This window comes from Delphinapterus leucas, chromosome X (assembly GCF_059928025.1).
Source record: "Delphinapterus leucas isolate spDelLeu-1000000601 "Yukka" chromosome X, BTC_Dleu_Yukka2, whole genome shotgun sequence".
Classification (NCBI taxonomy): Eukaryota; Metazoa; Chordata; class Mammalia; order Artiodactyla; family Monodontidae; genus Delphinapterus; species Delphinapterus leucas.
Window position 1 is genome coordinate 101,290,058 of NC_143150.1, and position 23,560 is coordinate 101,313,617.

The 23,560-nt window shown below is 45.7% G+C and overlaps 3 protein-coding genes across 3 annotated transcripts in view; all 3 read right to left on the reverse strand.

Moving 5' to 3' along the window:
• The window catches only part of CFAP47 (cilia and flagella associated protein 47), a 546,463-nt gene that overhangs the window by 487,714 nt on the left and 35,189 nt on the right, over positions 1-23,560 (reverse strand).
• LOC149744361 (melanoma-associated antigen B3-like) lies at positions 322-3,772 on the reverse strand. Its single transcript, XM_089904639.1, has one exon. The coding sequence runs from the start codon at positions 3,586-3,588 to the stop codon at positions 2,554-2,556; it is 1,035 nt and encodes a 344-aa protein (XP_089760765.1). The 5' UTR covers positions 3,589-3,772; the 3' UTR covers positions 322-2,553.
• LOC149744362 (melanoma-associated antigen B4-like) lies at positions 20,090-21,117 on the reverse strand. The gene is given in 2 exon segments (XM_089903884.1): positions 20,090-20,133; positions 20,136-21,117. Coding segments are annotated over 2 exon segments (1,026 nt in total).

Below are 23,560 nucleotides of genomic sequence, written 5' to 3' on the forward strand. Positions count from 1 at the left end.
TTTCCCTTCTCTTTACCAGCAACACGTAGCCTTTTATGTAACTCCTCTTTGAATAGATTGAACTTCCAAATGCGAAGGGCTGTCCAGCATGATTTTCTGAGCCCTTGATCTTTTGAGGTCATCTGACTTTGGATATGTAGATGGTCATACTGTGACTAAATATCTTCCTCTGCTTTCTTCACCCTTTTCAACTACTTTGATACGCTTATTGCTGTGCTTATGTATTCCCATCCAGTGTTTTGGGCACAGAGTCCTCCTTTTTATCACCTGAGATATATTTTGTAGTGAGTGAGAAGTAAGGTGAATTAAGGAACACAAAGTTGGCCTCGGGCTGGGAGGAATGGAAAAGTGTGGGCGTCAGACTTAGTTAGGCCAGGAGTCTAGTTCCAACACTGTCACTTAACAGCTGTGTGAAACTGAACACATCACCAAACTCTGTGAGCCTCGGTCTTTTCATCTGTGAAATGGGTTTGAGAAGCTCTGCCTTGGGGACTGATAGAATTTATATAATGCCTGTGAAGTGCCTGGCCCATTGCCTGGCCGGTACTGAGACTTTCAAGGATGCCAGTTCTTACTATGATTAATTTGTCCCCTGGAGCTTCAACCCACTACACTGAGATTTAACTTTCAATCCAGGAGATGCCAGAGAATAAGCAGGGCTCTAGGGCAAAGAAACCCCTATCAGGCAAAATCCTGCTTAGCAAGGAAAACTAGTATTTCCCTGTTAGAGTATGTCATTCAAGGTCAACATGAGGTAGACTTCCTCAGTAGATGCAACACGAAGCTCTAAAATGTTTCATGGACCTAAAACTTACCTCCCTCTCAGTTGCCCTTCTTTATAAACCACTCCCACTTTCATTCATTTAACCACCCACGAATATCTACTCCTTGCCTAGAGTTTGCCAAATTACAATCAAGATAACCTAATTTGAATGATTGTTTTTCGTGGAGTGGGCTCTGGCTCCCCCAACTAGGGCAAAGAGTGCCAGTCCAGTGGCTTCTGGGCATCCCCCCTCAGGGGAGTACCACCCTTATTTCTCAGAAACTCCCTGGAGACATGACAGCGTGAATAAAACATCTAATTTGCATAGTGTTCACCTGCACTGGGACAGGAGCACAGGACACATTCTATTCCTGCCTCAGGTGATTTCTCTCTGATTTACCCACAACCCCAAAGTACAAGGAGACCTCGAAGATATTGCAGGTTTGGTTCCAGGCCCCCAAAATAAAGTGAATAGCACAATAAAGCGAGTCACAAGAATTTTTTGGTTTCCCAGTGCTCTTATAAAATTTATGTTTACACTATACCGCAGCCTATTAAGCGTGCAATAGCATTATGTCAAGGAACAATGTACATGCCTTAATTAAAAGATACCTTGCTGCTAAAAACTGCTAACCATCATCTGAGCCTTCAGCGAGTCCATCTTTTTGCTGGTGGAAGGTGTGAAATATTGTGAGAATTACCAAAATGTGACACAGAGACATGACGTGAGAATACCTTGTTGGAAAAATGGTGCTGAAAGACTTGCTGGAAGCAAGGTTGACACAAACCTTCAATTTGTTAAAAAAGAAAAGAAAAAGCACTATCTGTGAAATACAATAAAGCAAAGCGCAACAAAATGAAGTGTGCCTGTAACTGCTAAGGGCAGTTTCCCATTCCAGGCTTTGTCTTTCAACTGTACGGCCCACCATCTGAGGATCTGGCCCCTGCTCAAAATTATCAGTCTCATCTAGCCCACCACGCACCTAACTTATAATTACCTCCCACTGAAGGACTTACATTTTTCCCAAGGCCCACCACTGCCTTGCATCAGGGAATTTACATTTGACTGCTATCATGTGAAACCACCCCTCTCCTTTCTTATCCTGTCTTTTCATTTGTCCTTTTGGTCTTAGAGTATACATCACCATTTTCTTTATATGATAGCTGCTTCTCGGCTCTATAATTTTATGGTCAGTGGCTAGGTCTTCTTCTTCTCAGCTCTCACAGTACTAGCAAGGAGCCTTCTAAGAGCAGATGCTCAATTAATGTTTGGGGAATAAACGAGCCTGTGAGCACGAGGTCTAATTTATTATGATTTAATTCTACATTTTTGAATGAGCCAAGCACATACTGTTATTTCTAATTTTATAAAACAGAGTAAAAGGAATTAGTAAACCAAAGATTGACCATCTTACTTTTTCTATACTATACTACATCCAGTATACTATACTATACTTAACTTTTTCACATTTTCAAGGAATTGCATATTGCAATGCCATGTTATCTTCCACCAAATTACTAAATAAGATGGAAGTTTTCCCAATATGTTTTACAAAACAGCAAAACTCTTATTCTTAAACCTGATAAACAACAGTAAGTATGACTGATGTAATTCATAAACTTACATTCTAACGCTAAATAAAATTTCATTTAGGAGTAACGTTTGAAAAACAGCAAAAAACAAAGACGTATTTCCAAATTCCCCATACAGAACAGGAACACAAAGGTATTATACAGTGTTCCCTCTGTCACACCCAGCCCTACACTACTTGAAATAGTGAATGCTCTCTTCAGCCACAAAGTGCAGAATTTGCCTCAGATTCTGTGTGGGAGGAGCTGGACAGAACACTGGAACATCCACTGGCTTGGGCTCTCTCCTCCTCATCTTTCAAAGCCTCTTCATACCAAGACTGGAAGGCACTGGGGACGGTGTGATTGACCTTGGCCAGGAACTCCAGGACTTTCATCTTGCTGGTTTCGGCATGGGCTCTCGGGCCCCACAGGAACTCGTAGCGCGCTGGATCACTGTTGGCCACTTGCCGGTATTCCAAATACTTCAGCTTCACCAAATCTTGGGTGATGAGCTTCTTGGGCTCCCCAAATATGAAGTGCCTCTTCCCAGCATAGACTCTCATCTTATTCAGGAACTCCCAGATATTCTCCTCTGTGGCGCAGTTGCCCTTCATGAGGATCACACCCAGGATGTACATCAGGATACCGGTCTTGGGTAACCCGCTGCCACGGCTCACGGTCCCATCGTTGGGGAGAGCCATTTTGCTGACAAAGGTATAAGTATGCTTGGTACGGTCGACCTCCTTTAAGTCAACACCAAATAGCATCTCCATGCTGAAAGAAGCTCTTCTGAGGATCTCAGGGAATCGATTTTGGTACTTCTTATCGATAAGCTTCAGCATATGTGCTTTCCTAACAGGCTTTTTCATTTTATACATGTGCACCAGGAACTGCACCAACACACTCGCTATCCTCCTTAGAGGGCCTTTTCGAGACCGCACGGCGGAGACGGGGGCCTGAGAGGAACTGTGCTTTTTCTTCATTTGGCCTTTGGCTCCTTTGTTTGATCTTGCGGGAGAAACACCTGCAGGCTGAGTGGTGGTGGCTAGGGCCCTCTGAGGACTCTTGAGAGTGCTACGTGACTTAGCACCCGGCTTTCTCCGAGTAGTAACCCCAGGAAGAGAAGGACATGAAGACGAGGCGGCTTCCTCCTCAGCTGCAGTGGCCTGAGCACCCGTCAGACCCTGGGTCCCACTTTGGGCCTGGTGGCGTCTCTCACGGGTGCGGAGCTTACTCTTCTGCCCCCGAGGCATGGTGACTGTGGTCAGGGACAAAAGGCAGGAGCGCAGGTAGGACAGCGGGGTGATCTGGCAGAGATGCGAGAGGATGAGAGGGTGTGAGCGCCTACAGCAGGGAGGTACCACCCTGCCTTTAAGAGGGCCGCTCTTCAGGTTTCCATGTGGGTCCTGCTCTACGAACACACAGGACTCCTGTTCTGATCACCCTGTCCTCTAAGAACCCTGTGGAAATAATTAAAGTGAGCCTCAGGCTGCAGCCTGCCAGCCCTGCCTGGTGCTTACTGGGGCTGAGAGCAGCAGTGGGCAATTATCTAGTCCTTGTGGAGCCCCCTCTACTCTGGAGCATTGGTGTCCCCTCAGTTCATATGCAGGACCATCATATCAACTTTGGGCAGGGCCTGGGCCCCCTCCTCTGTGCTGCTCTAAATTTATACCTCAGACCCAGGTCCTCATCTTCCTGGGATACCTTAAGAAGACGTGAAGGGGCACCTCAGCCCAGCACCCCTGCCAGGGGGCACCCACAGCTGACAACTCTATGGGACTCTGTCCTGGGCTCCTTGGGGTCCTCAGTCCTCATTCAGGGTCCTTGCCTTGGCTCTCACCAATCTGATACCATCAGAAATAAAGGAGGGGAAACCCGGGAGCTGTGCAAACAAAGAAGAGAAAGGGAAATCTCTCCCAGCAGCCTCAGGAGCAGCGGATTAAATCTCCACAATCAACTTGATGGACCCCGCATCTGTGGAATACCTGAACAGACAACGAACCATCCCAAACTGAGGAGCCGTGTGGATGAAAGGCTCTTGGTGCTGCGGCCAGGAGTCAGTGCTGTGCCTCTGAGGTAGGAGAGCCAACTTCAGGACACTGGTCAACAAGAGACCTCCAGGCTCCACATAATATCAAATGGGGAAAATCTCCCAGAGATCTCCATCTCAACACCAGCACCCAGCTTCACTCAACGACCAGCAAGCTACAGTGCTGGACACACTATGCCAAACAACTAGCAAAACAGGTACACAAGCCCACCCATTGGCAGAGAGGCTGCCTAAAATCATAATGAGGCCAAAGACACCCCAAAACACACCACCAGACGTGGAACTGCCCACCAGAAAGACAAGGTCCAGCCTCATCCACCATAACACAGGCACTAGTCCCCTCCACCAGGAAGCCTACACAACCCACTGAACCAACCTTAGCCACTGGGGACAGACATCAAAAACAATGGGAACTACGAACCTGCAGCCTGCAAAAAGGAGACCCCAAACACAGTAAGATAAGCAGATTGAGAAGACAGAAAAACACACGGCAGATGAAGGAGCAAGATAAAAATGCACCAGACCTGACAAGTGAAGAGGGAATAGGCAGTCTACCTGAAAAAGAATTCACAATAATGATAGTAAAGATGATCCAAAATCTTGGAAACAGAATGGACAAAATGCAAGAAACATTTAACAAGGACCTAGAAGAACTAAAGATGAAACAAACAATGATGAACAACACAATAAATGAAATGAAAAAGACTCTAGATGGGATCAATAGCAGAATAACTGAGGCAGAAGGACGGATAAGTGACCTGGAAGATAAAATAGTGGAAATAACTACTGCAGAGCAGAATAAAGAAAAAAGAATGAAAAGAACTGAGGACAGTCTCAGAGACCTCTGGGACAACATTAAATGCACCAACATTCGAATTATAGGGGTTCCAGAAGAAGAAGAGAAAAAGAAAGGGATGCAGAAAATATTTGAAGAGATTATAGTTGAAAACTTCCCTAATATGGGAAAGGAAATAGTTAATCAAGTCCAGGAAGCACAGAGAGTCCCATACAGGATAAATCCAAGGAGAAACACGCCAAGACACATATTAATCAAACTGTCAAAAATTAAATACAAAGAAAGCATATTAAAAGCAGCAAGGGAAAAACAACAAATAACACACAAGGGAATCCCCATAAGGTTAACAGCTGATCTCTCAGCAGAAACTCTGCAAGCCAGAAGGGAGTGGCAGGACATACTGAAAGTGATGAAGGAGAAGAACCTGCAACCAAGATTACTCTACCCAGCAAGGATCTCATTCAGATTAGATGGAGAAATTAAAACCTTTACAGACAAGCAAAAGCTGAGAGAGTTCAGCACCACCAAACCAGCTTTACAACAACTGCTAAAGAAACTTCTCTAGGCAAGAAACACAAGAGAAGGAAAAGGCCTACAATAATGAGCCCAAAACAATGTAGAAAATGGGAATAGGAACATACATATCGATAATTACCTTAAATGTAAATGGACTAAATGCTCCCACCAAAAGACACAGATTGGCTAAATGGATACAAAAACTAGACCCATATATATGCTGTCTACAAGAGACCCACTTCAGACCTAGAGACACATACAGACTGAAAGTAAGGGGATGGAAAAAGATATTCCATGCAAATGGAAACCAAAAGAAAGCTGGAGTAGCAATTCTCATATCAGACAAAACAGACTTTAAAATAAAGACTATTAGAAGAAACAAAGAAGGACACTACATAATGATCAAGGGATCGATCCAAGAAGAAGATGTAACAATTGTAAATATTTATGCACCCAACATAAGAGCACCTCAATACATAAGGCAAATACTAACAGCCTTAAAAGGGGAAATTGACAGTAACACATTCATAGTAGGGGACTTTAACACCCCACTTTCACCCATGGACAGATCATCCAAAATGAAAACAAATAAGGAAACACAAGCTTTAAATGATACATTAAACAAGTTGGACTTAATTGATATTAATAGGACACTCCATCCAAAAACAACAGAATACACATTTTTCTCAAGTGCTCATGGAACATTCTCCAAGATAGATCATATCTTGGGTCACAAATCAAGCCTTGGTAAATTTAAGAAAATTGAAATTGCATCAAGTATCTTTTCCGAACACAACACCATGAGACTAGATATCAATTACAGGAAAAGATCTGTAAAAAATACAAACACATGGAGGCTAAACAATACACTACTTAATAACAAAGTGATCACTGAAGAAAACAAAGAGGAAATAAAAAAATACCTTGAAACAAATGACAATGGAGACACGACGACCCAAAACCTATGGGATGCAGCAAAAGCAGTTCTAAGAGGGAAGTTTATAGCAATACAAGCCCACCTTAAGAAACAGGAAACAACTCAAATAAACAACCTAACCTTGCACCTAAAGCAGTTACAAAAAGAAGAAAAAGAAACCACAAAGTTATCAGAAGGAAAGAAATCATAAAAATCAGATCAGAAATAAATGAAAAAGAAATGAAGGAAACAATAGCAAAGATCAATAAAACTAAAAGCTGGTTCTTTGAGAAGATAAACAAAATTGATAAACCATTAGCCGGACTCATCAAGAAAAAAAGGGAGAAGACTCAAATCAACAGAATTAGAAATGAAAAAGGAGAAGTAACAACTGACACTGCAGAAATACAGAAGGTCATGAGCGATTACTACAAGCAACTCTATGCCAATAAAATGGACAACCTGGAAGAAATGGACAAATTCTTAGAATTGCACAACCTGCCAAGACTGAATCAGGAAGAAATAGAAAATATGAACAGACGAATCACAAGCAGTGAAATTGAAACTATGATTAAAAATCTTCCAACAAACAAAAGCCCAGGACCAGATGGCTTCACAGGCGAATTCTATCAAACATTTAGAGAAGAGCTAACACCTATTCTGCTCAAACTCTTTCAAAATATAGCAGAGGGAGGAACACTCCCAAGTTCATTTTACGAGGCCACCATCACCTTGATACCAAAACCAGACAAGGATGTCACAAAGAAAGAAAACTACAGGCCAATATCACTGATGAACATAGATGCAAAAATCCTCAACAAAATACTAGCAAACAGAATCCAACAGCACATTAAAAGGATCATACACCATGATCAAGTGGGGTTTATTCCAGGAATGCAAGGATTCTGCAATATACGCAAATCAATCAATGTGATAAACCATATTAACAAATTGAAGGAGAAAAACCATATGATCATCTCAATAGATGCAGAGAAAGCTTTTGACAAAATTCAACACCTATTTATGATAAAAACCCTGAAGAAAGTAGGCATACAGGGAACTTTCCTCAACATAATAAAGGCCATATATGACAAACCCACAGCCAACATCATCCTCAATGGTGAAAAACTGAAAGCATTTCCGCTAAGATCAGGAACAAGACAAGGTTGCCCACTCTCACCACTCTTAGTCAATATAATTTTGGAAGTTTTAGCCACAGCAATCAGAGAAGAAAAGGAAATAAAAGGAATCCAAATTGGAAAAAAAGAAGTAAAGCTGTCACTGTTTGCAGAGGACATGATACTATACATAGAGAATCCTAAAGATGCTACCAGAAAACTACTAGAGCTAATCAGTGAATTTGGTAAAGTTGCAGGATACAAAATTAATGCACAGAAATCTCTGGCATTCCTATAGGCTAATGATGAAAAATCTGAAAGTGAAATCAAGAAAACACTCCCATTAACCACTGCAACAAAAAGAATAAAATATCTAGGAATAAACCTACCTAAGGAGACACAAGACCTGTATTCAGAAAATTATAAGACACTGATGAGAGAAATTAAAGATGATACAAATAGATGGAGAGATATACCATGTTCTTGGATTGGAAGAATCAACATTGTGAAAATGACTCTACTACCCAAAGCAATCTACAGATTCAATGCAATCCCTATCCAACTACCACTGGCATTTTTCACAGAACTAGAACAAAAAATTTCACAATTTGTATGGAAGCACAAAAGACCCCGAACAGCCAAAGCAATCTTGAGAACAAAAAACGGAGCTGGAGGAATCAGGCTCCCTGACTTCAGACTATACTACAAAGCTACAGTGATCAAGACAGTATGGTACTGGCACAAAAACAGAAAGCTACATCAATGGAACAGGATAGAAAGCCCAGAGATAAACCCACGCACATATGGTCACCTTATCTTTGATAAAGGAGGCAGGAATGTGCAGTGGAGAAAGGACAGCCTCTTCAATAAATGGTGCTGGGAAAACTGGACAGGTACCTGTAAAAGTATGAGATTAGATCACTCCCTAACACCATACACAAAAATAAGCTCAAAATGGATTAAAGACCTAAATGTAAGGCCAGAAACTATCAAACTCTTAGAGGAAAACATAGGCAGAACACTCTATGACATAAATCACAGCAAGATCCTTTTTGACCTGCCTCCTAGAGAAATGGAAATAAAAACAAAAATAAACAAACGGGACCTAATGAAACTTCAAAGCTTTTGCGCAGCAAAGGAAACCATAAACAAGACCAAAAGACAACCCTCAGAATGGGAGAAAATATTTTCAAATGAAGCAACTGACAAAGGATTAATTTTCAAAATTTACAAGCAGCTCATGCAGCTCAATAACAAAAAAACAAGCAACCCAATCCAAAAATGGGCAGAAGACCTAAACAGACATTTCTCCAAAGAAGATACACAGACTGCCAACAAACACATGAAAGAATGCTCAACATCATTAATCATTAGAGAAATGCAAATCAAAACTACAATGAGATATCATCTCACACCAGTCAGAATGGCCATCATCAAAAAATCTAGAAACAATAAATGCTGGAGAGGGTGTGGAGAAACGGGAACACTCCTGCACTTGCTGGTGGGAATGTGAATTGGTACAGCCACTATGGAGAACAGTATGGAGGTTCCTTAAAACACTACAAATAGAACTACCATATGACCCAGCAATCCCACTACTGGGCATATACCCTGAGAAAACCAGAATTCAAAAAGAGTCATGTACCAAAATGTTCATTGCAGCTCTGTTTACAATAGCCCGGAGATGGAAACAACCTAAGTGCCCATCATCGGATGAATGGATAAAGAAGATGTGGCACATATGTACAATGGAATATTACTCAGCCATAAAAAGAAATGCAATTCAGCTATTTGTAATGAGGTGGATAGACCTACAGTCTGTCATACAGAGTGAAGTAAGTCAGAAAGAGAAAGACAAATACCATATGCTAACACATATATATGGAATTTAAAAAAAAAATGTCATTAAGAACCTAGGCGTAAGACAGGAATAAAGAAACAGACCTACTGGAGCACGGACTTGAGGATATGGGGAGAGGGAAGGGTGAGCTGTGACAAAGCGAGAGAGAGGCATGGACATATATACACTACCAAACGTAAAATAGATAGCTAGTGGGAAGCAGCCGCATAGCACAGGGAGATCAGCTCGGTGCTTTGTGACCACCTAGAGGGGTGGGATAGGGAGGGTAGGAGGGAGGGAGACGCAAGAAGGAAGAGATATAGGAACATATGTATATGTATAACTGATTCACTTTGTTATAAAGCAGAAACTAACACACCATTGTAAAGTAATTATACCCCAATAAAGATGTTAAAAAAATAAAAAATAAAGGAGGGCTCACACACACCTGACTTCCATACCTGGGCTACCCAGCGCTGCAAGCAAGGAGGGGGGCACTCTCTGTTGTCTCCTCTGTTTGTGGGTGAGTGGTATCATCACTGTTCTTTCAGGGTCCTCACCCTGACTCCTATAAAGCCCTGGGTCTCTTCCCTCTGCAGAATTGAGGCTATTCAATTAGTCCAACACCCGCACATCTCTGAACTCTCCAGACAAATGAGAAGAGTGCTTCAGCTTGACCGATACTCTTGGTTTCTACTCAGAACACGGGCAGAATTTATGAGACCCTACATTTTAGAGTCGGTGTTCACCTTAGTCCTCACTCAGGTCTCCGACCCGAACTCTGTGTAGGACTTAGGACTCCTCCCACCAATAGCCTGGGTAGTCCAGCCTCAGAGCAAAGCCCTCAATTCCCTGAGTCCCTAGAGGGGGAAGTCAGGGTCCTACATATATGACTACCCCTGGCTGGAGCCTCCCACAAGTGTAGGGGCGCTGCTTTGTGATGCCACCCCTAAATGGGGAGAGGGCCCCTCATCAGTATTTAGGGCCCTCCCCTTCACCTCAGTTAGGACCTAGGTATCCTCCATCTGCAAGATGGAGCTACTCCCTAGACCAAGGCCCTCCCAGCCCCGAGACATCTCAGGCAGAACTCAGTTTGATGGCTCTGTTGGGGCTTCCCAGGGCCTACAGCAGCAGCGAGACTTAGTGCAGTTTGTTATGGGCTGAGTGGCACCTCTCACTCCCCACTCAAAGTCTTCACCTTGACCCCAGACCAGTACTGGGAATTTTCTCTTGGCTGGCCGGAGGCATGGCCCTCAGATGAAAATTCTCACTTCCTGGAACCTCTGAAGCCGAAGTCAGGATGACTCACATCCGGCCACAACTACTCAGGGTCTCTGACAGCTGACAGCAGGGGCGGGGGTCTGTGGTACTCCACTGTTCTGGAGCCGGTGGTTCCCTAGGTCCTACATACAGGGTGTCCATCTTGGAATCTGTCAGAGCCTGGGACTTCTCCCTTTACTGAACTGTGCCCACAAGCTTCACCTCCTTGAGCTCCTGGGGGTGGGGGGGAAGACTGGGCCTGCTACAGACGACCACCCCGGCCTGGAGGCTCCGGGAACTGAGTGCATGGGTGCGGCTTTGTTGCCATCTCTACGCCCTCATTAGCACTCAGGCCCCGCCCCCACCCCACCCCCACCCCCACCCCCGCCTTGACTTCAGTCAGGGCCTAGGTTTCCTTGATTTACAGAATCAGGAAATTCTCTCTTAGATTAAGGCTTTCCCCCTTGAGAATTTCCAGGCAGAACTCAGCCTAACAGCTTTTCGGGAACCTTCCACTTTCGATCACAGAGGCGGGATTTGTGGGGGTCACCTTTGTTACGGGAGGGGGGAAGGATCCCTTGGGTCCACATTCAGGTCCTCACCTCGACTGCAGATCAGTCCTGGGAATCCGCCCTTTGCCGAACAAACACCGTGAACAACCGTCCGGCTCCTCGCCCCCGGAGCGGAAGTGTGGGGGCCACTACCGGCTGCGGCTGCCTCGTGTGGGGTTCCAACGGCTGACGGGACGCGCGGGGCTCTATGGGATCCCGGGGTTCAGAGGTCAGCCGTCCCATGATCCTCCCTCGCGGGCCTCTCCGTGCCATCTATTAGAGCCCGTGACTCCTCCCTCTGTGGTCCCGAGTCCTTCAGCCTCCAAACAAAGCCCTCACCTCCCCGAGTCCCTAGTGGGGAAGGCAGGGCGTTGCTCTGACCATCTCTGCCTGACAAGACGGGCGCCACCCTGTGAGCCTCCCTCCTTGGGAGAGAGACGCTCTCATTAGCACTGAGGTCCTCACCTTGACCCTGGTTTGTCTGGTTATGGCCAAGACCCCTTCCCTTGCAGAACTGGGACCTGATCCTGATAGACAAAGCCCTTCCCTCGCCGAGACCAGACAGACAGAAATGAGGAGGCTTCTCATCCCTATGGCTCTGCCTGGGGCCTCTCGTGGTTAAGAATGGGGGCAGGGGTCTGTAAAGCCCCCTCATTTGTGGGTCTAGCGATGCCTCTTTCCTCACTCAGGGACCCCACCATAATCCTGGCCAGTCCCGGGACCGGATCCTCCCTGACCCTCCAACCTGAGCTTCTCCCTCTACTGAACTGAGGCTGTTCTTCTTAGACCAAGACTTTGACCTCACTGAAAACTATGAGACTTATAAGAGAGGATGCCCTGCCTGGGCATTCTAGGTCTGAGAGCACGTTTGGGCAGGTCTCTGAATGACCTATATCTTGGCGTGGTTGTCTCTCCAGTCCTCACTCATTTTGGGGGGAGGGGTGTGTTCCTTTTTGTCTATCTCTTGGATTAAAAGGTTCCTGGGGAATGCCACATCCCTGCAAACTCTTGAGCAGCGTACCTAATGCAAACCTTGTAGTTTCATGTCCCAGACTTGACGTGAGATGGGGAAAATGCAACATAAGGCAGGGGGCCCAGGACAGGGGTGGGCTCCCAGAGAAAAATAATGCTAATCTGTCCTTTTCAACAGCCAGAATTAGCCTCTTCTGTGACTTGTTTTAATTGATTTATAGGCATACCTCTTTTTATCGTATTTCACTTAATCATGCTTCACAGATATTCGTTTTATTATGAATTGTAAGTTTGTGGTTACCATGCATTGAACATGTGAATGGGTGCCGTTTTCCCAACACCATGTGTTCACGTGGGGTCCCTGTGCCACATTTTGTTAATTCTTGAAATATTTTAAACTTTTTCATTATTTTCTTATGGTTCTCTGCTCAGTTATCTTTGTTATTCTTGTAACTGTTTTTGTTTTTTGTTTGTTTGTTTGTTTTTTGCGGTACGCGGGACTCTCACTGTTGGTGGCCTCTCCCGTTGCAGAGCACAGGCTCCGGACACGCAGGCTCAGCGGCCATGGCTCACGGGCCCAGCCGCTCCGCGGCATGTGGGATCTTCCCGGACCGGGGCACGAACCCGTGTCCCCTGCATCGGCAGGCGGACTCTCAACCACTGCGCCACCAGGGAAGCCCACTGTTTTGTATTTTTAAATTAAGATGTGTACATTTTTTTTTAGACACTGTCTAGTAAGTGTACAATAGGATTAACAACTTTTATAAGCACTGGGAAACCCAAAATTTCGTGCGATTTACTTTATTGCAATATTCGCATTATTGCGGTGACCTAGAACCCAACCCACAGTGTCTGAGATATGCGCATACTTCTAAAGGAAAGGAGCTGTCCAGGATGGTTTTGTGCTTCCCCTGATTGAGGTTATGTGACACTGCATATAGAGATGATCCTATTGTCACTGAGCAGCATCTGTTTCTTCTCCTTATTCCTGTTCCTCCTTCTTATTCCTAACTGGCATTTACTGAGGTATTCTTCAATGCTTTGGATAGATTCCAATCCCGTTCTTTAGCCACACAGTCCTTATCTTTATCCCAAGATACATTTGAGTGTCAAGGAATACAAGCTCTGCTTTAGGCCAAGAGGAGTATAACAGTGTGAGATCTAGAGGAATTCAGACCAGGAGTCCAGTCCCAGGCCTGTCATTTACTAGTGTTACCCAGCAAGGGCTCACTGCCTGACATGCATAGAAGCCAATACTATCGCACTGCCTTCTGAGATAAAAACTTTATTCCGGGACTTCCCTGGTGGTGCAGTGGTTAAGAATCTGCCTGCCAATGCAGGGGACATGCAAGAGGGAAGAGATATGGGGCTATATGTATATGTATAGCTGATTCACTTTGTTATAAAGCAGAAACTAACATACCATCATAAAGCAATTATACTCCAATAAAGATGTTTAAAAAATGTGTTGAAAAAGAAAATGACACAAATGAACTTATTTACAAAACAGAAACAGACTTACAGATATCTAAAACAAACTTATGGTTACCAAAGGGGAAACGTGGGGCGGGGGGGAATGGATAAATCAGGAGCTTGGGATTAACACGCCCACTACTATATATAAGACAGATAACCAACGAGGACCTACTGTATAGCACAGGGGACTCTGCTCAATATTCTGTGATAATCTGTATGAGAAAAGAATCTGAAAATGAACGAATATACGTATATGTGTGACTGAATCACTATGCTGTACACCTAAAACTAACACATTGTAAATCAACTATACTCCAGTAAAATAAAATAAAAAATACCATGTGATCCAGCAATCCCACTCCTGTGCACATATCCATTGAAAACCATAATTTGCAAAGGTACACGCACCCCAATGTTCACTGCAGCACTATTTGCAATAGCCAAGACATGGAAGCAACCTAAATGTCCATCGACAGAGGAATGGATAAAAACTACGTGGTACATATATACAACGGAATATTACTCAGTCATAAAAAAAGAAAGAAAGAATGCCATCTGCAGCAACGTGGACGGACCTAGAGATTATCACACTAAGTGAAATAAGTCAGACAGAAAGACAAATATCATATATCACTCACATGTGGAATCTAATTTTTAAAAATGACACAAATGAACTTACTTACAAAACAGAAACAGACTTACAGATATCGAAAACAAACTTATGGTTACCAAAGGGGAAACGTGGGGCGGGGGGGAATGGATAAATCAGGAGCTTGGGATTAACATACACACTGCTATATATAAGACAGATAACCAACGAGGACCTACTGTATAGCACAGGGGACTCTGCTCAATATTCTGTGATAATCTGTATGAGAAAAGAACCTGAAAATGAACGAATATATGTATATGTATAACTGACTCACTTTGCTGTACACCTGAAACTAACACAACATTGTAAATCAACTATTCTCCAATAAAGCAACAAAAAAACAAAAAAGGAATATAGACGTGTAACACCACCTCCGGGCAATCATCTTAGGCATGGGTGAAAAACCCCATCACCCTGTAAAGCAAGGTTTCCAGTCCAGGAGCAAGGTCTTTTATCTCCTGAGTCAGAGGACCCTCATTAATATCAATCAGGTTTAATAAAGTTTTGCCACAGTCATCCAATAGCCAACTCCCATTAGCCAATCCTGACAGATATAACAGTCAGACCTGAACAAACATAGGCAAACAAATCCAAAGGCCTGGGACTTTAACCCAATCCTTTGAGTACCTCAGCAGCTGTAACCTTTTGTACTGTCTCTCTTAGGGTGGGACTCTAGCCCACGATCCTAGCCTTAGGACTCTAACCTGGACTGTATCCCGAGCAAAAAAAACTCCCCCAGGCAGGACTCTAACCCACAATTCCGCTGAGATTATTAGACAATTTAGGTACAGGCACATTTTAACAAGGTTACTCACCCAAAAGACGTCTGATCCAGGAGCTGTTTCTTTTCTCAAAAGTGAAAGTAGCCCGAGGAGCCTCGAGTGCCATGGCGGTGAAGCAGGAACCCAAGAGCCGACCTTCTAGACAAATTCAGTCTAGGTGGCTACTCAAGGTTGGTGCTGAGGGCCCACACTCTGCCAGGGGCTACAGTGCCTCAGGCAGGCGGTCACAAGACCTAAATCTCACCTGGGTTGCCAAAACTTACTGAACAAGGGCTCACTGCACTGTGTGCACAGGAGCCAACACTACGGCAACAGTTTTTGAGAAAAGAGCTTTACTGCAAGGCCGACTAACACAGGAGACAAGGCTCTCAAATCTCACCTCAACCCAGCGGTCTGGGTGAAATTTAAGGGGTCAGGGTAATTTCAAACTTGGAAGCTAATTGGCTAGTCTTGAATTAGTCCATATAAGCTACTCATGCTGCTGGAGGCCAGATTTTCCTTAATTGAAGGATTGTCACGGGCTCTCCAGGCAACATTTCTATTCTCTGAGTTCTGCAGACTGAAGATCTTGGTTCCAGGGTCATCCTGGGGTCATGGGTTGCTTCTTGGAGATGTGCAGTTCTGTCTCTGTAAAATAACACAAGGTTTGATTAATCAACAACCTATTTAAGGAGGCAAAACCAGTTTAAGCTGATCAATTGTTGTACGTGCTGTTTCACTAGCCCCGTGAGCTTGAGCACATTAACCAAACAGCAAGACAAAGAAATCGCAACTAACTAAAATGCTGCCTAGCAAGGACAATCATGTAATATCCACACCAGAGGATATAATACATAATGCGCTTGTGGGAGAATCTTTCCTAGTTGGAAACAACTCAAAGTCCTTAGAATTTTTGTCATTGACCAGTATCTTCCCAGAATTTTTGTCACTGACCAGTATCTTCCCTACCAGCTACCCTTTCTTCTAAATAACCATTATTTCCACTTATTTAACTACCAACAAAAATCTAGAACTTGCCTAGAATTTGCCAAATTACACACAAGATAGAATAATTGAGTACGCTTTTAATGGCGAGGTCTCTGGCTCCCCCAACCCAGGGTAAAGACTGCCAGCCCAGTGGATTCTGGATTCTCTGAGGCCCTCCATCTGAGGCTCTGGCCGGGCTCACCACTCCCACAGTCTCATCTAGCCCACCAGGCAACCTCACTTAAAATTACTTCTCACTGAAGGCTTTGCATTTTCCTAAGGCGCCAAACTGCCTTGCCTCAGGCCATTTACACTTGATTGCTTTCAGCTCCAACTGCCTGCCCTCTTTAACCCTACTTTTTACTTGTTCTTTAGGTCATAGAGTGCATCCCACCATCTTTTTATATAATAGCAGCTCCTAGACTCTAAAATTCAATGGGCAGGGGCCAGATCTTGTTTTTGTGGTGGTTGTTGTTTGGGGGCTTTTTTTGGGGGGTGGCGGGGGGAAGCATCCACAGTACTAGTATGATGCCTTCCAAAGAGCTCATTCTCAATTAATGACTGGGAAATTAAAAAGGAGTAAGCATGTGGCCTAATCCATTAAAATTTAATTTATCTTACACTCCTGAATAATCTAAGCAAATCCAGGTGTATGACTTCCACTTGTACAAGAAGAAACATGAGAAGGATTTAGGCAAACCACAAATTGACGATCTTTCCCTTATTTATAGTCTTTCTTTCGGCGTTTATTGATTAAATATAAGGTACCTACTGTATACTATGCACTATGCTCAGACTACAACCCCAAATAAAACAAAATATGAGCTTTTTTTTTTTTTTTTTTTGCGGTACGCGGGCCTCTCACTGTTGTGGCCTCTCCCGTTGCGGAGCACAGGCTCGGGACGCGCAGGCTCAGCGGCCATGGCTCACGGGCCCAGCCGCTCCGCGGCATATGGGACCTTCCCGGACAGGGGCACGACCCCGTGTCCCCTGCATCGGCAGGCAATTCCTACTGCAGAAATATGAAAGAGCCCATTATGGAGGTAGACATGCTGAAGGTTGTCAACAAAATGTACAGGGAACAATTCCCTGAGATCCTAAGGAGAGCCACTGAGCACACTGGTTTTTAATGAGGTTCCTTACCTCCATGAGAGCTCTGGGAGGAAGTGAGTATGACGCATCATGTCACCATGCCTAAGTGACATAGCCTCAGGTCTGACAACAGGGACAGTGCTCTATGTGGTCCCCTTCTTTCTGGGAGAGATCCTTTCATTGTCAGTCAGTGTCATCATGTTGACTCCTGTTAGGAACTGGGTACCCTTCCTCTGCTGAATGAGGCCTCCCCCATCAGTCCAAGGACTTTAAGTCCCTGAAACCATCCTCCTTCAGGCAATAAGGGATAAACTTAGTCTGAAAGCCCTGTCTATTGCCTCCCCAGGCCAATTACAGACGCGGGACTTTCTAAGGATGTATCTGTAACGGGGTATTTGGTTGCCCCACTCCTCATACAGGACTTTTACTTTGACACTGTCACGCCTGGGATTCCACTCTCTGCTGAACAGCCAGCCTATAAACCAAGGTCCTCCCCTCCCTGACACCCTCCAGGCAGAAGTCAGGGGGCACTTGACCTTGCCAGCTCTTGCCTATGCCTCCCAGGGCTAACAGCAGAGGAGGGGCTAAGTGTAGCCCTGACAGTGGTGGACTGAGTGGTCCCCATGTCCACAGACAGGGTCTTCACTATGACTCTGCACACTTCCTGGGACTCCATTCTCTGCTGATCTAAGGCTGAGGGCTCTGCTGATCCCCAGAGTCCCCACCTTCCCGCGACCTGAGTTGAAAGTGTTAGTCACAAGCAGCCAGGACTGTTCTGGACCTCAGGGGGCTGCCAAAGGGGATGGGACTTTATGGGGTCCTACTGTTCTGGCTGGGTCTTTATTCAGGTTTATCACTGTCATTTCTGTGAGAGACTCACACTCTCTCCTCTACCAACCTGAGAACTCTGCCCGTAGACAAGTTTCTTATGGCCCCAAGAAGCCTGAAGAATAAGTGAGGGTACGGTTAGCCTAACAGGTCTGCCTGAGACCCTCTGTGTCTGATAGCAGACAGGACTGGTGTCCCAATGACCACCCCCCAATATTCTGGGCTTTGGTCTCCTCAGTCCTCCTATACGGGGCCCTCATCTTGCTTTCTATCACTTGGATTAAAGCCTGCTTAGGAAATTCCACATCTCTGCAAACTCTTGAGCAGTTTTCGCTCTGCAAACCTTACAGAGAATGGGTCCCTGGCCCAGGAGTAATGTGAGATGGGGAAGCTGTAGCACAAGGCAGGAGTCCCAGAACAGGTGGTGGTAGCCTGTCAGGGAAAAAAAGTACACTGATCTATTCTATCTCATCAGCCAGATGAAGATTCCCACGTCACTTCTGTTCTGATAGATTTACTTTCTACAGGGAAGAGACTGTGAGGATGATTTTGAGAGCCCCTAGCCTTTTGAGGTTATCTAACATCACAAATGTAGATGCTTATACTGTCAGCGAATATTGTCTCTTTCATTTATTTATTTATACCTCTCAAATATTTTGGTATTCTTACTGCTCTGGCTACGTATTCCAATCCAGTAGTTTGAGCACAAGGCCATTCTTTTTATCACCTAAGACAAAGTTTGAAGTACTGAGAAAACAACTGAAATGAAAGACACAGGATGTGTCTCAGGGTAGGAGGAGGAGAACAGTACGAGCTCTACAGTAATTTAGACCAGGAGTCTAGTCCCACCCCTGTCATTTACTAGCCTTATGAAATTTGGCACATTACCAAACTCTAACTCTATGAGCCTCAGGATCTTCGCTGTGAAGTGAGTTTGATAAGACCTGTCTTGTAGGACTGGTGGAATATATGTAATGTATGGAAAGCATCTGTCACTGTGCCTGTCTTGTATTGAGACGTTAGGGAATGGCAGTTATTACTATGATTATCTTGACCTCAGACGTTACCATCGATCCAGCTGGGATTTTTTTTTTTTTTTTACATCTAAGATATGTCAGAGAATATGCAGCATTCTAGCCGGAAAAAATCCTCCCAATCAGCCAAAATTCTGCTTTTAACAATGAAAACTAAGGAATATGTTCTCTCCACCCTCTCTTTACCCTGCTTTTTTACTTGCTCTTCTTGAAGTAGAGAGTATCTCACCCCTTTCCATACAATAATAGCTTCTCTGAGAAACTGTAATTGCATGGGCAGAGGCTAGGACTTTTTTGATTAAACATCCCCAGTACGAGCACAGAGACTTCTTAAGAGCAGATGCTCAGTTAATGTTTGTGTAAAATAAGAGTCATGAACAAATCATTTGCTATAATTTGTATTCTCAAACATTCTTGAAAACCATAAGCAAATCCAGGATATATCTTTTAAATTTACAAAAGAAAGACTAAATGGAGTAAGGCAAACCAAGAATTGATCAACTTTGACTTTAGCTCTCTAGCTGTCTTATCTATCTTATCTCTCCATCTAGCTACTACCTAGCTATCTTCTGATCCTATTTTAGCGTGGTGTTCTTTCATGTTTCCAAGGATATTCTTATTCTAAAGTGATGTTATTCTTGTTCTGGACCACAAAAGTGATTTAAGGATTTCCAATTTGTATTTCAAAAAACAAAATTCTTACTCCTAAATCTGACAAACAGCAATAAGTGTGTGATCCATGTCATTCATATACTTATATTCTGAATCTAAATAAACTTTCTGTTGAAAGGAACACCAATTAAAAATGCAGGAAAAAAGTCAACAAGTTATTTAAGCATATCAGGAACACTGGTTAACAGGCTTTTCCTACCACAAAGTGAAGAATGGGTGGGCTTCAGACCTCACTAGGGGTGTGAGGAGAGGCTGGATGTGGCCCTGGAATGCGCACAGCAGTGGCAGTAGTGCCAGCCCTGGCTGCAGCCCTGGCTCGGGCTCTCTCTCCCTCATCTCTCAAAGCCTCTTCATTGTGGGGTGGGAAGGCAGTGGGGACCGTATCATGGATCTTGGCCAGAACCTCCAGCACTTTCACCTTGCTGGTTTCAGCGCGGGCTCTCGGGCCCCACAGGAACTCAGAGCATGGCGGACCGCTGCTGGGCACCTGGCGGTACTCCAGGCACCTTTCCTGCACCAAATCTTCTGTGATAAGCTTCCTGGGCTCCACCAAGATGAAGTGCCTCCTTCCATCAAACACACCCAAAATATTCAGGAATTCCCAGATCTCCTCCTCAGAGGCACGGTCGCCATGCAAGAAGATCACACCGAGGAGAGGCATCAGGAGCCCATTCTTCCAAAACCGCCCGCCACTGCTCCGACGCCCATCATCGGTGAGATCTAGCTTGCCGACAAGGGCATAGGAATGACTGTTGGCCTTGACTTCCTTCAATTCTAGGCCAAAGACCAGCTCCATGCACTCGGAGGCTCTCCTGGGGATCTCGGGGAAGTGCTCCCTATACCTTTTGTTGACAATCTTCAGTTTTTCTCCCTTTTTAATGGGCTCCTTTATCTTATATTTATACAGTATGAACTGCACCAACATCCCTGCCTTCCTGGTTACAAGATCCTTTCCAGGATCACTGGAGGCTGAGGCCTGGGAGGAATTTTTACTTTCCTCAACTTGGCCCTTGGCACGTACATCATATCCTGGGCATGAAACCCCTGCGTCACGAGAGCTAGAGGCTGGGGCTCCCTGAGGCTCCTGGCGAGTGCCAGCAGCAGCGGAGCTCGGGGGAGTACCCTGAGAAACAGAAGCGGGTGAGGAAGTGGTCTCTTCTACCCCTGCTGTGGTGGCCTGAGCATGAAGACCCTGGGTCTCACCTCTGTTACGGCGGCGTTCCTCACGAGCACGGAGCTTACTCTTCTGACCACGAGGCATGGTGGCTGTGGTCAGGGACAGCAGACAGGAGTGTGGGCCAATGACAGGTGATTTGGACACCTGAAGGCTGGAGAATGAGATGACGTGAGCACCTTAAAGTAGGGAGATTCCACCTTGGCTTTATCAAAGGCTGCCTCTGCAAGTTTCCTTGAGGGCACTGCTCTGGGAACCCACAAGGTTCCTGTTTTCCCGGTCAGCCTGTCCTCCCAGAATCCCATAGAGGAACCACAGAGGCCTTAGAGTTTTACTCTGCATCCTATCAGCCCTGCCTTGGATTTACTCAGGTGACAACAGGTGCTGGCAGTGGGGTCCTCTCGGTTCATCTTCAATATTATCATGTCAGGTCTCGGCAGAGCCTGGGCACCCTCCCCGCTGCTACTCTTCAGCTGACACCTCAAACCTCCCTGCGATCCAGGAGAAGGAAGTGAAGGGGTGCCTCAGTCCACCTCCCTGCCAGGGGACACCAGAGCCGCGAGCCCAGTAGGGTCCTTTCTATCCTGAGTTCGTCGCGATCATCATTCGAGGCCCTCACCTTGGCTCCTTAAAAGGCTTGGAACCACTCTCCATTTGCTGACTGGTGGATGCACCTTCAGACTAAGGACCTCACCTCTCTTAGATGTGATATAAAGAAGTGAAGCAGACGCTCTACCTGACAGTCCTTCCCAGAGATTTCTTGGGCTGAAATCCAAGCGTTGGGCTGGACACTTTGAGTCCTCACTCAGGTTCCTCAGTTGGGCTCCTGGTAGAGAAGCTCAACTTTTGCCTGAATTGATGCCTATATGACAGTAAGAGCCAACCAGCCTCTGTCCCAATAGGAGGAAGTGAAGATGACCGTATCTAACTAAACGTGGTCTCCCAAGAATGAAAGCTGTTGCAGGCAGGTTGAAGTCCTTGTGGTCCCACACAAGATCCCAATTCAAGGTCTAAATGTGCCTCCTGATAGGGTCTAAGATTTCTCCCTCTGCTGACATGGGACCACTCTCCTCAGACCAAGACCCTTATCTCCCTGTTAGCCTGTAGTGGGAACTGATGGGCATTTCTGCCTGACATCTATGCTTGAGGTCTCCCAGGGATGCTAATAGTGAGGATTCTTTGTGGCCTGAATGCTTTCATGTGGGACATCCCCACAGTCCTCAAGGTTCTCACCATGACACCTGGCATAACCTGAAATCCTCCCTTGCCAACCCGAGGCTGCCCCCTTTGACCTGGTCTCTCACCTCCCTGAGATGTCCTGGGAATAAGTGAATGCAACTCATGTCAAAATACCCAATTCTCCCAAGCCTGAAAACAGGGCTGGTGCTTTACGCTGCCCCGTTTCTTGTGGGAGGGGCCCCCATCCTCACTCGGTGTCACAACCATGAATGCTGCTGAGGACTAGGTCCCTTTGCTGAATTGGGCTTATTCCATTAGACCAAGGCTCTCATCTCCCTGAGACCATCTCCAGAGGAGATGAGGGGGCACCACAGCCTGCCAGCTCCGCCCGGAGCCTCCTCTCCTGAGTTTGGGAGTCACGAGATAGCCCTCATTTCCCTTCGTCACTAGAGGGGAATTTAGGTCACTCAACATCTGTCTACCTTGCTAGGGCCTCCTAGAGCTGAGAGCAGGGGCGCTGCTCAGTGTGGCCCGCTTTGGGGGTCGAGGTCTGCTCACTAGCACTCAGGACCGTCATCTAGGACTCAGATCTTCTCCATTTGTAGAATCAGCGCTAGTCTCACAAACCAAGGCCTTCTGCCTGAGGCATCCTAGGCCGAAGTCAGCCCGATAGCTCTGCTGGGGCCTCCAAGAACAAGATCGCAGGGGTGGGATGCAGGTGGGTCACCTTTGTTATGGGGGGAGGGGGGAGGGAAGGTCCCTGCAGGCTACATTCAGGTCCTCACCGTGGCTCCGGACGAGTCCTGAAAACCCACGCTTGGCTGAACAACCGCCGCGGCTCCTGGTCAGGCTTCTCGCTTCTGAAGCGGAAGTCGGGGGGAGCCGCATCCGGCGCAGCGTGGGGTCTCCGAGGGGTGACGGCAGGGGCGGGACTCTGCGGGCACGCCCACTGGTCAGGGGTCAGGGGTCAGCGGTCCCTGCGTCCTGCTGGTGCCGTCTATCAGAGCCTGGGACCCCTCCCTCTATGGTCCCGAGTCCTCCAGCCTCCGAACAAAGCCCTCACCTCCCCGAGGCCCTAGCTGGGGGAAGTCAGGGCGCTGAAATTCATAGAGCAAGCCAGTAGGTTAGAAACTCAGATGTTACAGTCTTGAGTCCAAGGTCTGTATAGCAGGGCAGGCATACTGGAAACTCAGGCAGGGTTTCTGTGTTGCAGTCCTTTTTTTTTTTTTTTTTTTTTTTAATATTTATATATTTATTTTGGCTGCACTGGGTCCTCGTTGTGGCAGGCGGGATCTTTAGTCGCGGCATGGGAACTCTTACTTGCAGCATGCATGTGGGATCTAGTTCCCTG

Excerpts from the sequence above, each read along its gene's own strand:
- LOC149744361 (XM_089904639.1), bottom strand. The coding sequence starts at position 3,588 with ATGCCTCGGGGGCAGAAGAGTAAGCTCCGCACCCGTGAGAGACGCCAC.